The 18194-nt window shown below is 40.8% G+C and overlaps 1 protein-coding gene across 1 annotated transcript; it reads left to right on the top strand.

Annotated features, from left to right (window-relative positions):
* The first annotated feature begins 1641 nt into the window (after positions 1-1641).
* On the top strand, positions 1642-17757 carry LOC117522188 (zinc finger protein 664-like). Its single transcript, XM_034183591.1, has 2 exons — positions 1642-1781; positions 16412-17757. Exon 2 carries the CDS (start codon positions 16414-16416, stop codon positions 17599-17601), a length of 1188 nt encoding a protein of 395 aa, XP_034039482.1. The 5' UTR covers positions 1642-1781; positions 16412-16413; the 3' UTR covers positions 17602-17757.
* The last annotated feature ends 437 nt before the right edge of the window (positions 17758-18194 follow it).

Raw genomic sequence — 18194 nt, 5'->3', positions numbered from 1 at the left:
GCACAGGATGATTTCGTTCTTATCCTTTGCTGTCAAAGCACAGAGAAAAAAAAAGAAAATGAGGAATCAGCCACAGTTGACTGATGAGTTTTCCATCGATAGGAGCTCCACTTTATGCTCCATTCACAGCCTTATAGGGAGAAAGGATCAACAGCTATGATAAATCTGACTTCAGGAATCGAATCTACGTATCTGAATTGACCTAAGCGCAAATATTCACGTCTTAAATGTAAACAACGGTGGAGACGTTGGCCAGAGAATCGACAGTGATTACAAGCGCAGAGCATCATGGATTTTCCACTGACAGCGTGAGACCGCTACAGTGCTTCAATCTTTCAACATGGCGGGGCTGCGATCCACTCCGCACTCCCTGAGCACCAGTAGCTTAGCTTATGACAAGCTAAAAGTGGACGCTCTCAGTTTGGCCAAACAACGAGATACAGTTTCTGGATATCCCATGTTAGTACGCACCTGCAGCTGACCCGCATGATGAATTCCTGCACAAAAAGTAGTTCCCAGATAATTGTGATATATTCCTGTGAAATAATGAGTATATCTCATCTAAATCAATTCTAAAATTTACCAGTAATATAATTAACTGAAGTCTGGCCGTAATAAAATATTGACAAAACTTAAAGTTTATGAGCACCATCACCTGTTATCACAAAAGCACTTTGTAAACATTGACACGATGGAGTTTGATGCAGAAGAGTTCAGAAAGATACGATCAGAATATTTTGATGACCATTTACAGTTTGCGATGAAAGACTTGGGTGTTAACAGTGTTAAAGTCAGAACAAGAAGCTGCAGTGAAAGAGATCAATCTGGGACAAAGAGACACATTCTGTGTGTTGCCCCGCAGGAAGGCATTTGCTTTGATTTAATTTTCACCACGAATGATTTGACCACTTATAATCGATTCACAGCTAAACACTACAAACGCAGGTAAACCCGCAGTAACATGCATTAAGATTCACTTTAACCCAAAAACACTGCAGGCAAATGAGGTTGAAAATGGTCAGAATCTGAATAGTGTAGCAAACAAATGGAGAAGTGACAAAACAAATACAACCAAGAAAAAAAAAAAAATTAAGAAACCGAGTTAGTCCGTTCATATAAACGCTATGTCACGGCGAAACGGATGTCCTACTCTGAACTCGAACCAAAACACCAAACTTAAAAATACAAAAAGACAGCAGGCAGTGGTACCAATTAAAACTGAAATAACAAAACAAGAAAGACAACATTACAATCAGTAAAACTACAACTTTAATTACACATTAAAATATTAAACACTGCATACCTGAGTTATTCTCTGTGACACCCAGTCACGCATACACACAATCCCTCAACAGTAAAAGACCCTATCACACCATAAAAACACACAAGAAGTTAAAATCATATTTACCAAATTGTCCAGGCAGCCTTTTCCACATGTGGACCCAGCAAACACTCTGGCCACCCCACCGGAAACTAGGATCTCCGTGGCAAATCTACTACTTCTCTTATTATAGGAAAATACTCAGGGGGAGGGCGACACCTAGTGGTGCCCTACGTTACAATATGTGTTATACACACACTACTGCAATGATACGTAACCAACTTTTTTGCATTGGACGTTGTGAAAGTTTAGGAGGGTATCGCTGGAGTGGGTCAGGAAGAAGTAGTTCGGTGATCGATCCCACAACGACAAAATATCAGCGATGTCGCTCTAACGAGAGCAGTCCGGCGAGTTTGTTTTTTTTCCCCCTTGCCTCCTCTCTGACGCAGACTAACAAAAGGTATTTCAGTTTCATTTTAGTTATTTGTGCTTAAAAGTAGTTTAGTTTTTAATGATTACTTCCACATACTGAGTGTTTAAATTGCGTGTGTTTGCTTCGTGCGCTTCAGGAGTAGTTAGCTTAGTCTATTAGCGTTAGCCGGCGCTAGTCGCGTTTGTTATTTGGATTTAGAGTAAATGATTTTTAGTTCAAAGCTTATTTTATCTGCTAGGTGTTGGCGTTCAGGCTGACTCTGTTCGAGAGTCGAGACTGTAAGTTAGAGCAGTTTACAGCGGGCTGAGATCAGTGAAGCTAACGTTAGCACTAGCTTAGCTTCACTTGCTAATGCTCAAACAAAGGAACACCGGTTTTGGTTTATTTTTGAAGGTAGTTTAATAACAGTTTTATGATGTTATACACCATTTTATTTTTTTCTATTCACTACCTGTGCCTAACTGGGAGTCTAGATAATTTAAGGCCTGTTGTTATCGACACATCCTGCTTTGTTGGTGAGGGTGTCGTTCATCTCTTTTTGTTGTTTATGCGTTTTTATTTTATGTTTTGACAACAACGGAAATAAGTATTTTCACTTTGTGTCATCCGTGTATTCTTTAATGCATGTATTTTAGTATGTCTATTCAGAGGGAATGAAACGTGGAGGAAAATATGATAAACATTTAACATGCATGTAGAAGTCAAATACAGTCAGTTGCCCAGTTCCGGATCACCTTTTATAAAGTCCTGCTATACGGAGCCATAATGTAACTGAATGTCCTTTATTGTTGTATTGGGTATTTGGATGTTGTCTCGCTGAAGAAGTCTGGGTGGTGTAGCCCTTCTACTTAAAGTGTGAAGCCACATTATGTGTGGTGCAAATATTTGCCAGAAATGGATCACTTTGCCCGGTTCTGGATCACGACACTCGGTGTCACTTTGGGTTCATTCCTGGCATCTGGATATAGCCCTTCTAATGCAGAATGATACACACTGTGCCCGAGAATGTGTTTTGAACACAAAATGATATAAATTATACTTATTAAATGAGAATTTACTAAGTTTTGAAAGGCACTGATACATTTTTACAAGCAAAAAATGAAGTGTGGAGGTGAGATTTCTCCCAAATTAAAAAGTAAACGCCCCCACATTCATGCCCATTTGTGATGTTGAGATGACCCCCAAAGTACACATGGCTCACAAGTCCTGACACGAGGCTGCTGCTTCAGGGATCCACAACCGGCACATTTGCATCAGAGATATAAATGAGTACAGCAAGATATAACACACTGACATTTTCTACCCAAGTAAGTATTTTCCCACTCTAGAACCAAAAAACACAGAATGGCTAACTCACCTTTGCTACATCTTAGAGATCGTTACTTTCAAACTTGCAGGAATGAGTGAGTCAGAAAAAGCACGCGCACCACGGAGACCAGATTTTTTGATTCCTCTGCTGATCACAAGGATGGCTGGATCCAGTTGAGCTTGTGGTTGTTTGTAGACAAAACATCAATCTTTCCATTGGTACCAAGTATTAGCTTATTTGCGCTGATTACGACAAACGGCGGCGCAAATACTACAGCAGTGATCCGGAACCGGCATTGTGCGGTGGCCGGCTGCTGCCTCTCTCTGCCTGGTGTTAGCGGCTCAGCACTGTGCTCACACAGGTCTGTCCAGGCCACAGACAGTCTCTGGAAGAAGTTCACTCTTTCTTCTGTGTTTTGCTTAGATTTGCATTGAGTGTTTCGCTTTTAGTTTTCGCTTTTTTGGGCATCACACAATGTTTCACAAATACGAGAACTCAAATAAAATAATACAAAAAAACAGTGACTGCGAGGCTGCATGTTCAACCTCCAGCTGAAAATTAAATGCACTGGCTGAATCGCAAAGAGAGTGTTAAAAAGAAATTCATGCAGGGACCCAGTCCACCACCTTAATAAATTAATAAATAAATAAAAACGGGTAAATTTTACAAGTTGGGGAAAACAAAAAACGGAAAGCCACAACCCATCGCCATTTCAGCAAAATGTCAAGACTTTGGCCAGACTTTGGCTGAGCTCCTGACACCAGGAAAGATCCAAAACTTGTAAAGATATGAAAAAATAATTACCCAGGAACACAGAAAGGGATACACTATATTTGACAATCTCCATGATGACACAGTGACATTGTGCCATTACTTAGGGAGAGCCCTGGACTGTTAATGTTTTAAAATGCAAAAGTACTTTTTTATTTGATTACTCGATTAATCGCCAGAATAATAGATAGAATACTCGATTACTAAAATAATCGATAGCTGCAGCCCTGATGTGATAACCAATCATTAAACTTGTTTTAATGTGGCTCGATCTGTATCAGAACAAAAATCTTTTCTTAGCATTTTGCAGGCGCCTGTTAGACAAAGCGATCAAATTGAAGAAAGAGATTATTTAGTGGATATGAGTTTGACCAGTGCAGCCGATTGGCATAAGTAGAGAAGCTTGAATCTTCGACTGGACTGGGTTGCTTGACGTGAGAACGTTTCGCTTCAAATCACAGAAGCTTCCTCAGCTACAATTCTTGCTCTGGTAGTCTGACTTCTGTCTTGACTCTTGTAGAGAAGAATAAACCAGAAGCCAACAAAAGCTGGAGTTTTTTTTAACCTAACCAGACCCTACCTACCGAGAGGCTGACTGCTATTGGGTAGTGACTAAACAATAGCTCTAATTAGCACCTATTGTGCTCTAGTTAGCACTCTCCTAATGACAGGACGGAAGTCTCCCCTGATGGCTCCCTTGATGACTCTCTCCTGATGACGTGAATGACTCATTACCATGAACAAAAGACTGAAACTGCTTTGACCTGAGTACCACATTGTAAACAGGGGACAAAGCGTGTCTGAGACCCGCTCCGCGGTTAAGGCTGGGTTTCAACTGTTTTACAAAGAATGCTTCCTTGCCACCTCTCTCAAACCATTTCTTCTCTCTGGCTAAGATTGTAACTTCCTTGTCCTCAAACATGTGGTTAGTGTCTTTCAGGTGGAGATGAACTGCAGACTGAGGTCCACTGGCGTCCTCTCTGCGGTGCTGGTATAGCCTCTTGTGTAAAAGTTGCTTCGTCTCACCTATGTAGTGTTCATTACAGTTTTCCTGACATCTGATATGATACACTACATTGCTCTGTTTGTAACTAGGGATCCTGTCCTTAGGGTGAACTAATATCTGTCTCAAGGTGTTGACTGGTTCAAAGTAAACTGTGATTTTGTGCTGTCTGAAGATCCTCTGTAGTTTTTCCCCTACTTCTGCTAAATAAGGGAGAGACACTCTTCTTCTTGTCTCCATCTCCTGTCTATCTGGTCTCTTTGTTTTCTGGGACTTCTGCACTTTATCCAGGGACCAACGTGGGTACCCACATACTGTGAGGGCTTTCTGTACAAGTTGTTGCTCTTTAGCCCTTCCCTCTGCAGTTGTGGGCACCTGTAGGGCTCTGTGTTGAAGAGTCATGATCACCCCGAGCTTGTGTTCAAGGGGGTGGTTTGAGCCAAAGAGCAGATATTGGTCAGTGTGAGTGGGTTTTCTGTAAACCTCTGTCTGGAGCTGCCTGTTCTCTCCAATCGTAACATCACAGTCCAAGAAGGCTAAATGGTTGTTTCTGGCATCCTCACGTGTGAACTTGATATTGGAGTCCACCGTGTTGATGTGTTCTGTAAAGTCCTCAACCTCCTTTTTGCTTGATTTTAACCCATGTGTCATCGACATATCTGAACCAGTGACTGGGAGAGATGTCCGTGAACGACGTCAAGGCTGTCTTCTCCACTAGCTCCATGTACAGATTGGCCACAATGGGGGATACCGGAGACCCCATCGCACAACCATGGATCTGCCTGTAGTAATTCCCCCTAAACAGGAAATACGTGGTGTTAAGACAGATCTCCAAGAGTTGGCAGATGTGGTCTGGTGTGAGTTTTGTCCTTTCAGGTAGAGACACATCCTCCAGCAGTCTCTGCCTCACAGCTGAGACGGCCTCAGCGGTGGGGATGCAGGTGAACAACGAAGTCACATCAAATGACACCATAGTTTCATCTGCCTCCAGCTGCAGGTCCTTGATTTTGTTCACACAATCTTGTGTGTTCTCTACATGGTGGTCTGAGTTACCCACTAGAGGAGCCAAAATCCACTTGAGGTGCTTGGCCAAATTGTATGTGATGGAATCTGTGCTACATACAATAGGCCTGAGTGGCACAAGACGTGCCACTCAGGGTAACTCAGCCTACACAGAAACATTGGCATAAGTAGTATTTTATGTTTTTTATCCATGTACTTTGAAGAGGTCTTAGTAAAGGGATTAAGCCTCCATGACGAGTGTTCGATAAATTTCAAAATTCAGATTGCTTACAAATTTTGGAATTTCTGAAACAAAATGCTTAGCTCATGTTGTAAGTTAATAACCATTCATTTATTGAAATAATTATTTTTCACATATTTGAAACTTGGAGTGGATGCGAATCCAACCCTTTTCATTTACTGCCTTGCTTTTCTTTCCACACTGATGTTCGCTTGGACTGGTCTATTGAATAAACTATAAAATAATTGCCCCGAAAATATGAGTCCAGCAGCAACAGTGTTCAGTGATGGTAGTATGTGGTCAAAACCTGCAGATGTTAGGGGAACCTATGCCCAAATTTTTATTTGTGGTTATTTTATTTTTGCTTTAGAAAACTGCATTGTAAAACACAAACCACTTGACCTCAAAGATGGTAATGATTGTTTAAATTCTTTAACATTGGGTGTTCCTGAGAGCTTTCCAAACAGGTTTGAAAAGGCCTAAAATCGCATCCCCCTAGGCGGCCCCCAAACCCCTCGACAAATTAATTTCAGGCTTAGCCATATTGCCTCAATGCCAGCCCTGACATATGATGTGACCGAAAGCGGCTATAACACCCAGCGCAACCAGTCTTGTCCTCATGTCCGCATTATTTGCAGGTGCGAGATTGTCTTCGCATTCTGTGTTCCTGCGGTGTGTGTGTGTGTGTGCGCTTTGTTGTACACTTTCTCTGTGATAGTACTTGAACTGATGAGTGCCTTTGAGGAGTCCACGGCATCAGCTTTGGGAAACTGTCCGTGTCAGATGAAGGCTACTCCCAAAAAGACAGGCCAGCCACAAACGGTTGAAATGTGCATAAATAGTTAAGGGTCATTCCATATGAAAAGACCAAGGCTTCCAGTTTCATGGTCTCAGAATTGCTCTGTTTTTTTATATTTTGTGGTATGAGGTGTAAGATGAAGATTGCACTTCTTCCAGTTAAATATCTCCACCCATTCCGATTTTATAGGCTGTTGAAAAAGGGGGCGTGGCAACATTAACCTTGTTATTGGTTTGTAAGCATTTTTAAGAGGCTCTAACTCAAAACTAAATAAGATATCAATTTGATTTTTTCAGAATGTATTAACTCTGTCTTAAACTCTCAGAAAAAAAATGATTTTTACAAACATTAACCCTCCACTGGCCACACAGGATCAGGGTGAAAATTGAAATTTGAACGGTACTGAAGCAAAATCAGCCGAATTTAGGCTCAATTTTCCCACATACCATTGAAGATAATGCTTTGCTTTTAGTTTTCTGGAAAGCACATGCCAGGGGCTTCCAAAGGAAGTGAACTCCAGACTGATGCTGTTATTTATTTCAGAGCAATGTTAACCCTTTTCAGCCTTGGTTGCCGGGCGAGGCACTTTTGGACCCTCTTTTTCACCATGTGGGTATCTTCTGATTTTCAAAAACTTTGTATCATCTAAAAGCCCTTGATATGTGCTGCTAGAAAAATTACACACTGATATAAAACAAACACCCCTACACATAGAATTAAAGTCCTCTTTTCAGGGTATATCACACTTTTTGCATATATTCTAATGTACAGTTGTATGTACACAATACATAGGAGTTATGGTGCATAGTTACCTAAAATGCATAAATAATACATGTACAACAGCTCTTTTTCATTTTTTTTTTAAATATAAAATATGTAAACCTTGAACTAACTATGTTAACATCCTAATGCATTCTGTTATTCACAATCAACCCTTGTACCTCTGGTTCTGGACAAAAAAAGCCCACAATTTTGCCAGGCTACTCTGTAAATATTGACTTCTACTCTGTTGCCAACTTCAGGCTGTCAAACCATGCCTGCACTCTGGAAGCTTCTTGACTAGATAAAACATAGTTCCTTCCAAGTCCAGTGGTGTCTGGAGCATCCATCAAGAGAATGTGAGTCAAAGGTACCCAGCATATTTTTTGAACCTACAGGTCAGGACCAGTAGCACTAATTTTGTTACTGGTCCTCCTGGTCCAAGGTTGTGGCCCCAGGCATTTGGAAGCTCAGAGCCTCTGACAGCGAGCCTCAGCGTAGCATTAATCATCACATCATGAGCATGTATTCAGTCAGTATTGTATTTGTAAATCTATAGCATGATAGAACTTTTTCATTTTGTGTTGAATGTATGTAAAGTTATAAACATTTTTTTTACATGATCCTCTGCTTTCATGTGAGTGTACCATGCACCTTATACTTCACTTTTCTGTAATTCTGACCTTGTACTTGTTTTCTGCAGCCCAAACAACCTTTACTCTTGTTACTTAATTCACTTCTCTGTTCTTGCTACATGAGCTCTACAATATCTCAGATTTTTTGGGGCAACAATTATACCTATTGCTTCTCAGACTAGTATGATGAAAATTTTATGAATGGGTCAGGGGTCTGCAACCTTTACTGTTAAAAGAGCCATTTTTGTCCTGTCTTCCACAAATCAAATTTTTCTAGAGCCACAAAACATATTTGACCTTTAAAATGAATGAATAAAGATAATACATCTTATAATGTTTTTGTATATACAGTTCAACTCTGTTTTTAATTGTTCTTTTTTTTATATAACTGAATCAGAAAAGTTTGGATGATATGAAATATGTGGTTGGGGGGGCATTATGATCCTGACATTTTATTTGATGTCTGTTTACTGCAGACTGTGTGAAACCAACATATTTCATGTTTTGTGTTTTTAGCTTTATTTTATTTAATATATATCCATTCCTATATTTAAGGCCTGCAGCATTTTCCAAGAAAAAAAAAGGTTCGGACAGGGCAGTTTATTCTAAATGTAAGAATTTATTAATTATTTTTCCAGCCAGTTTTCTTGAGAAATGTCAGGGAATGAAAACATGAACATTTCCAAGTCACTGAATATTTCTTACATTTTATTTATAGCAGTCATTCAGAAAGACAAACAGTGTGGTACTTCATGGTAAATCTGTGTCAGGTAGGCAGTCCATGTCTCCTTCCTGTCCATACAGGAAGGAGACAAGCGAGGGAAGCCACCAAGACACAACTCTGGAAGAACTTTTGGCTTCTGTGAGTGGAGAAACTGGGAATAGTGCAACATTTTAATTTTTTGTCTTCATTTTACATAGAGTCGCAACTTTTTCTGATTTGTGGTTGTTTTCTGTTGCATTTCTGAAATTACAGAACTGCTATGAAGAAAAGTGTGAACATTTTATTCTTTTAAAACTTTGTAGAACAAATGTAAACACCAAACTCTTATAAAGGAAAAAATACCTGGACATGTGCAAGAAAACTGATATAAACTGAACAGAACAAAGCAGGCTGATTTGACTCCTCATGTTTTTTGAGAATAAGAGGTAACTTAGTTTGAAATAAATAAAACATAGCTGCAGCCTAATAACTTTGAAAAGTAACATAAATTAGCATATTGTATTTCTATTGTGGCTGGAATTAATTGTAGTGTGATAATGGAATTCATCCTGTTTTTTTCTCCTCCTCAGTCAGTTTTTGTGCTTGAACATAAAACTACATTAACACACAATCAAAAATAAATAGTTAAAAAAAAATCAAAGCTTATTAAAAGTTCAGAGTTCTCACGTGCTTAATGTGAGAACCTGCGCATTGAGACACAGCTCCGTTCAGCGCCCCTCACACTCTCCCTGTCTGTGTGTGTGAGCAGAGATGCTCCACAGACACACAGAGAGCTCGTTTGAAAAACTCCGCATTTTAGACAGTTTTCAGTAAGCTGGCCACGGCTTTTTCTGCCGTCTTTTTGGAAAATTGACTGTCAATTTTAATTTATTTCAATTTATTTCCTTTATATAGCTCCAAATCACAACAGAGTTGCCTCAAGGCGCTTCACACAGGTAAGGTCTAACCTTACCAACCCTCAGAGCAACAGTGGTAAGGAAAAAGAGGAAGGGAAGGGAGGTGCCAGTCCATGAATAATTTTATAGGTTAGTAGCAGAACCTTAAAATCTGATCTCACTGGGACAGGAAGCCAGTGAAGAGACACCAAAATGGGTGTAATGTGGTCAAACTTTCTGCTTCATGTCAAAAGTCTGGCTGCAGCATTCTGAACCAATTGGAGACCCCTAATGCTGGACTGTGGTAAACCAGAAAATAGAACATTGCAGTAGTCCAATCTAGAAGAGATGAACACATGGATCAGGGTCTTAGCATCAGCCATAGACAGGATGGGACGAATGTTCGCTATATTTCGCAGGTGGAAGAAAGCAGTCCTAGTAATATTTCTAATATGGAGACCAAAGGACAACAAAGGATCAAAAATTACCCCAAGGTTCCTCACTTTCAGTGTGATGTATGACACACGAGCCGAGGCTGAGTGTTAACTGGTCAAATTGATGCTGATGTCTCACTGGACCAAGAACCATCATTTCAGTCTTTTCAGAGTTTAAAAGTAGGAAGTTTCTAGACATCCATCTTCTCACTGATGCAAGGCAATCTTCTAAGGATTTTATGTGAACAAGATTACCAGCACTTATCGGCATATATAACTGAGTATCATCAGCATAGCAGTGAAACGTAATCCCAAAATGCCGCAATATGTGCCCAAGGGGTGCTTATATAAAGGGAGAAAAGCAGGGGGCCTAAGAGAGACCCCTGAGGAACCCCAAATTTCATGTCACTAAGGTTAGAGGTAGTGTTACTGTACAAAACACAGTGAGACCGACTGGTCAAGTATGACGTCAGCCATGCAAGGACACTCCCAGTAATCCCAAAATGATTTTCCAGCCTATCAAGTAGAATATGATGATCCACTGTATCAAATGCAGCACTGAGATCTAACAGCAACAGAACTGTAGTGGTGTCCGAATCCATTGTAAGCAGAAGATCATTCACTACTTTACTGAGAGCCGTTTCTGTGGAATGATATTTTCTAAAAGCACACTGCAGCGGCTCAGATTATTCTCAGTAAGATAGTCTACAAGCTGCTGTGACACCACTTTTTCCAGAATTTTAGAGCAAAATGATAGATTTGATATCGGCCAATAGTTTTTCAATACACTAGGGTCAAGATTAGGTTTCTTAAGTAATGGTTTAATCACTGCATATTTGAAACGTTTAGGAACAGATCCAGAAGTTAAAGAAAGATTAATAATTTCCAGCACAATCGGCCCAAGAGTGGGCCACAGGTCCTTAAACAGTTTTGTTGGTATAGGATCAAATAAACAGGTTGTGCTTTTTGTTGACGTTACGAGTTTCATCAGCATGTCTAGAGAGATACCATCAAATTCTATAAATCTAGGCAATACCTCAGTAGTGGCGCCCACCTCAATAGCAGGGTGTAGTGGCTGGGTTAAGGCATGATGGGATGTGTGTAACCTAATGTTATCTATTTTCTTCTCAAAGTAATCCAGGAAATCTTGTGCTGTAAAAGGAGAGCGAACTACAGGTGGTTGTCCATGCATAAGTGTTAGCACTGTGTAGAACAAGAACTTTGTTATGCTTGTTTTTGTTGATCAAATCAGAGTAATAGGTCCGCTTTGTAGCCAATAATGCATGCTTATTGTCTAAGATAGCATCACGCCATGCAAGGTGGAATACTTCTAATTTTGAACGACGCCATTTCCGTTCTAGACCTCTTGCTTTATGCTTGAGGTCAAGCAGATAATCATTGAACCAAGGTGACTGTGATTTGGGGGAGCGCGGTTTCAACACAGGTGGTGCAATCATGTCGAGTGTCGTTTTGAGCACTGAGTTTAAACTATCCACAAGTCTGTCTACTGGCTGGGTATTTCTCAAAAGCGAGGCTAAGACATCAGGCAATCTAGCTTCTAGTTCAGTCTTAGTTGAGGAGTTGATGCATCGCCGTAATGATAAATAAGGTTGTTGTTCCACTAAACACGGCAGTGAAACTGTAAACTTAATAAGTGAGTGATCAGAGACCACTAATGTAAGAGGCATGATGTCAATATTCGTGACAGCAATACCACGTGTGAGAACCAGATCCAGGGTATTTCCACTAATGTGCGTCGAATCCCGAATGCATTGCCGAAATCCTAATGCAGCCACAATTTCCATAAATGATTTGCAGAGGGGATCAGAAGGCTTATTTATATGAACGTTAAAGTCACCAATGATCAGAATGTTATCTGCTCTCGTTGACAAGTTAGAGATGAACGCACCAAATTCATCTAAGAATTCATAATATGGGCCAGGAGGCCTATATACAGTGACAAAGTAATACGGCTGATTTTTATTCTTCTGACCTTGGCAATGCGTAATATCCTGAGCGGAGTGGAGAATCAGATGCTCAAACGAGTTATATTTGTGACCCCCAAACTGTCCAAATCAAGGCTGGACGGCTCACTATCCAAAAGTCTGTTGTTATCTGTGAATGACTCGGCTATTTAAAGCGCAAGTTTGGAAAAAAGTCATCAGACTTGTGAACACTTTTAATCACAAGACCAACAAGATTTTTAACTAGACATCGGTCTAGCAGGGGAAAATACAGTGAGGAAAATAAGTATTTGAACACCCTACGATTTTGCAAGTTCTCCCACTTAGAAATCATGAAGGGGTCTCAAATTTTCATCTTAGGTGTATGTCCACTGTGAGAGACAAAATCTTAAAAAAAAATCCGGAAATCACAATGTATCGTTTTTTGTTTTTTTTTAATAATTTATTTGTATGATACTGCTCCAAATAAGTATTTGAACACCTACCAACCAGCAAGAATTCTGGCTCTCACAGACCTGTTAATTTTTCTTTAAGAAGCCCTCTTATTCTGCACTCTTTACCTGTATTAATCGCACCTGTTTGAACTTGTTACCTGTATAAAAGACACCTGTTCACACACTCAATCAATCACACTCCAACCTGTCCACCATAGCAAGACCAAAGAGCTGTCTAAGGACACCAGGGACAAAACTGTGGACTTGCACAAGGCTGGGAATGGACAACAGGCAAGCAGCTTGGTAGAAGACAACAACTGTTATGATTATTTATTAGAAAGTGGAAGAAACACAAGATGATTGTCAATCTCCCTCGGTCTGGGATTCCATGCAAGATCTCACTTTGTGGGTAAAGGATGATTCTGAAAAAGCTCAGAACTACACAGGAGGACCTGGTCAATGACCTGAAGAGAGCTGGGACCACAGTCACAAAGATTATATTAGTAACACATGATGCTGTCATGGTTTAAAATCCTGCAGGGCAGCAAGGTTCCCCCAACCCCAAGAAAACCATCCCAACCGTGAAGCATGGGGGTGGAAACATCATACTCTGGGGGTGCGCTTCTGCAAAGGGGACAGGACGACTGCACCGTATTGAAGGGAGGACGGATGGGGTCATGTATTGCGAGATTTTGGCAAACAACCTCCTTCCCTCAGTAAGAGCATTGAAGATGGGTCATGGCTGGGTCTTCCAGCATGACAATGACCCCAAACATACAGACAGGGCAACTAAGGAGGGGCTCCGTAAGAAGCATTTCAAGGTCCTGGAGTGGCCTGGCCAGTCTCCAGAGGGAGCTGAAGCTCCAAACCTGAAAGATCTAGAGAAGATCTGTATGGAGGAGTGGACTAAAATCCGTGCTGCAGTGTGTGAAAACCTGGTGAAAAACTACAGAAAACGTTTGACCTCTGTAATTGCAAACAAAGGCTACTGTACCAAATATTAACATTGATTTTCACAGGTGTTCAAATACTTATTTGCAGCAGTAACATACAAATAAATTATAAAAAAAAAAATCATACATTGTGATTTCCAGATACTTATTTTCCTCACTGTATCTACTAGACATAGGCCAAATTTACTGGTTCGCGACCTCGGACCAGTGGATTTCTCTGCTCTTGTCCATGTAATGTGGCGTTGTGTCAGGAAGGGCATCCGGTGTTAAACCTGTGCCAAATTAACATACAGCTCCACCTTGAATCTGCTGTAGTGATCTCTTACTTTTTAGAGATAGAACTGTAACAGTCTAATGCAAATATTAAAAGGATTATTAACCGAGCAAGCGAGGTTAATAATTCATTTATTATACGGCTGTTGGGAGCTGTGTTTTCATCGTGTTGGTCTTTATTTTGCATGTCCACTTCGAACTCGTTTGGTGTTAATTCCTCCGAAAGAATGTCGTCCACCTGTGTGCACCTTTCTTCAATCTTATGTTGAAAAAGAGCCTTTTTTTTTGTCATTGTACATGTGTGTGTGTTTATACATAACAAAATCTGTACTCTGCATCTAACCATCCTAATTACAGTTGGACACAGTCCAACGACTAGGAGCAGTGGGCAGCCAGATGTAGAGATGCTGCCTTGCTCAGGGGCAGAGAAAGGAGCAGACCCTAAATAAGCATGTTTTTGATTGTGGGAGGAAACTGGAGGAAACCCACACAGAAAGGCTGAGAAGCGATCCCACGTCCTTCTTGCTATGAGACACCAGTGCTACCCACTAAGCCACTGTGCTGTCACCCTGTGCTCCTCCCTTTTCTTAAAGTAGGTATTCACCACGGGCCATTTCCATCCTTTTTGCAAAATCTACTACCATCTGTCCTTCCACATTCCTGTCCTTGATACCATTTTTACCCATTACTTCCTCATCACTTCTGTTTTCTTCACCAACATGCCCACTGAAGTCTGCTCTTATCACCACTCCTTCATACTTGGATTCACTCTCCACCACCTCATCTAACTCACTCCAGAAATGTTCTTTCTCCTTCATCTCGCAACCTATCTGTGGGGCATATGCACTGATGATATTCATCAATCCTGCAATTTCCAACTTCACACTCATCACCCTGTCAGACACTCAGAAGCTTCCTCAGCTAAAATTCTTGCTCTGGTAGTCTGACTTCTGTCTTAACTCTTGTAGAGAAGAATAAACTAAGTTTATTAAGTTAGTTATAAGTTTATTCTTCTCTACAAGAGTCAAGACAGAAGTCAGACTACCAGAGCAAGAATTTTAGCTGAGGAAGCTTCTGTGATTTGAAGCGAAACGTCCTCACGTCAAGCAACCCAGTCCAGTCGAAGATTCAAGCTCCTGTACTATGGAAACCACCTGGACAACTGAGAGCCTACACAGAAACTGTCAGACACTCGCTTACAGTCCAACACACTTTTAACACCATGATACTACAACTTGCACCCACCGCCTGTGCTCCTGCTCTTACTTCCCTTCCACTTGGTCACACACAATATGTCTGCCTTTCTCCTCTCCATCATATCAGCCGGCTCTCTCTCTTTACCAATAAAACAAATTAGTTTAGCCTACATTGACTTAAAGTAAAAAAACAAAAAAATCAGGTGTAACAGATTAACCTAATTTTTTTTTTTTTTTTTTTTTTTTTTTAGGTTTACCAGGGTTTTAAGGTTTTAAGTGTGTGATGGCACCTTTATAGCAATGTGTGTGCAGTCAACAGCTCTGATTACATTCAGGAAACTGGCTTTCACTGCAAATTGTGCTTTAATGTTGGAATGTGATATAACTGGATGACATTTGTGTGATTGTTCCACACAGCTGGCATGGCTCAGCTCAAGGTTGACTGGCACACTCCTGACCAATTGCCCAACTCCCGCTGGAATGCCCCTGTTCCCAGGAAGCCCAGTGTGGTCAACACTTGTGTAAGAACAGACAACCCCTGGCTCCTCGCCATATTGCGCTCTGGGCTGGCCGCAGTTCTGTGAGCAACTCCAGTAACAGTGGCCTTGGTAATCGAAATCAGCTTATGAGCCAGGTATTGTCATTTGGAACTAAATCCTGGCGTTCCCTGAATACACACTCACGTCGGATTGCACCATTTGCAAGGTCCTCTAACAACACTAATGTAGCCATTGTTATTGCCATCACTAACATCACTGTTTTTCTATCCACCCATATAACTGCAGACATGTGCGTATGTTAATTGTTCATCAGTGTCTCTAATGTGCACATCACAATGATGACTTCATGTTTTCACACTACTAACGGTTCCCAACATCACTGCTATGTCTCTCCAGAGGAACAGTAGCTGTAGAAATGTGAGGATGCCAGCCAGGATTTTTGCATTATGCGCTGCAGATTTCCATGGTCATATCACTTTTGATACATCTGAAAGTTACAGGGGAGACGACGCCACATTTTGTGTGTACACAGTCTTTGTACATGAGACTCCTGGTCCTTTCTTCTCCTAAAAGAATCAGCATCAGGAAAACCTTTCTACAGACTTGATGACAACATAAGCTTTTTTCAGTTGTCTGCCGACTTCAAAACTGCTGAGTTTGATTTTGAGTTTCATCAGTGTAACAACTTGCTGTATTGCTGTAGTCGGCTCACACTCACCACTCTGCTGCTTTACTAAATGTTAGTTTTGTGTTTTGTGTTTTTTTTTTTTTTTTTTTTTTTACAGACATGGAGCAGTTGTTGCTGATTAAAGAAGACCAGGAGTGTGGTCTGAGTGTTGACCAAAAGGACATTAAAGAGGAACAAGAGGAACTCTGGATCAGTCAGCAGGGACAGCAGCTTCACCAGCTGGAGGAGGCTGATATGACGAAGTTCTCTTTCACTGCTGACCCCTTGAAGAGCGAAAATGATGTAAAACCACAATCATCACAGGTTCATCAAAGCCAAACTGATGAGAGCAGAGAGGCGGAGCCTGTAGCCAGCAGCTCAGCTGTACATCGAACACTGAGACCACAAGGGGAGGGAGAGGACCACAGAGGACCACAACGAGCCAGCAACCCAGATCCAACTAGTCGATTACAACCAGACAGCAGTGGTAGGAGTTCAGACAGTTCTGAGGGTGAGACTGATGACAGTAATGATTGGAGACCAACCAGAGAACTCGATTCAGGTTTTAGCTGTCAGACAAATAACAATGTTTCTGTTACTCATAGCAGGTGCAGTGTTAGGACGGAACAGTTTAATTCCTCTCAGTGTGGTGAATCATGTGTTCCAGTGAATGGTTCCAAACGACGTACAGGAAAGCGAGCAAGGGAAAGGCGATATCGCTGTTCTGAGTGTGGTTCAAGATTTCAACAAAAGGGTCATCTGACCAAACACATGAAAATTCATACGGGAGAGAAACCATTCGGTTGTTCTGAGTGCGGTAAAAGATTTAGAGAAAGTGAACATCTGATCGATCACATTAGAATTCATACAGGAGAGAAACCATTTAGCTGTTCTGAGTGCGGCACAAGATTTGGACGAAGGAACAATCTGATTATACACAGGAAAGTTCATATAGGAGAGAAACCATTTAACTGTACTGAGTGTGGTAAAAGATTTAGAGAGACTGGTGATTTGACTGAACACATGAAAATTCATACAGGAGAGAAACCATTTTTCTGTTCGGAATGTGGTACAAGGTATGGACGAAGGGGCAGCTTGCTCAAACACATGAGAAGTCATGCGGGACCAAAACCATTTAGCTGTTCTGTATGTGGTATAAGATGTGGATTCAAAGGGGATCTGATGATACACATGAGAATTCATACAGGGGAGAAACTATTTGGCTGTTCTGAGTGTGGTGGAATGTTTGGACGAAAGAGCAACCTCATCAGACACATGAAAACCCATGGAAGAGAGAAAAAAAAGTGAAATGGGTCCAGAATATCTTGAGAGAAGAGGAACCAGATTTAAGAAGAAATTACAGCACAAAATCAGCAGCCTAATAGGAGACCACAGTCTTGTTTGAATCTCCATGATATTGCGGGTTTTGACCACTTAACAGGCACTTCCATTTAATATATACACAGTTGTATGCAAAGGCGTGGGCACACCTGATAATTTTCATGATTTTCCTTTATAAATCTTTGGTTGTCTGGATCAGAAACGTCAGTTAAATATATCATATAGCAGACAAACACACTGATATTTGAGAAGTGAAATGAAGTTTCTCATATTTACAGAAAGTGTGCAACTATTACTTAAAATTATGCAGGTGCATAAATTTGGGCACCCTAGTCATCTTATTGATTTGAATACATTCAGCACTAATTATTGGAACACAGAATTGGTTTGGTAAGCTCATTGACCCTTGACCTCCTTACACAGGTGAATACAATCATGAGAAATGGGATTTAAGGTGGCCATTTGCAAATGTTTCTCCTCTTTGCATCTGTTCTAATGAGTGGCAACATGGGAGCTTCTAAACAACTCTCAAGTGACCTTCAGTGAGACTCTCAAGTGAC

The sequence above is a fragment of the Thalassophryne amazonica genome, chromosome 12 (genome assembly GCF_902500255.1).
Source record: "Thalassophryne amazonica chromosome 12, fThaAma1.1, whole genome shotgun sequence".
Lineage (NCBI taxonomy): Eukaryota > Metazoa > Chordata > Actinopteri > Batrachoidiformes > Batrachoididae > Thalassophryne > Thalassophryne amazonica.
Note: the sequence above shows the minus strand (reverse complement) of the source record. Positions and strands in the feature narration are given on the sequence as shown.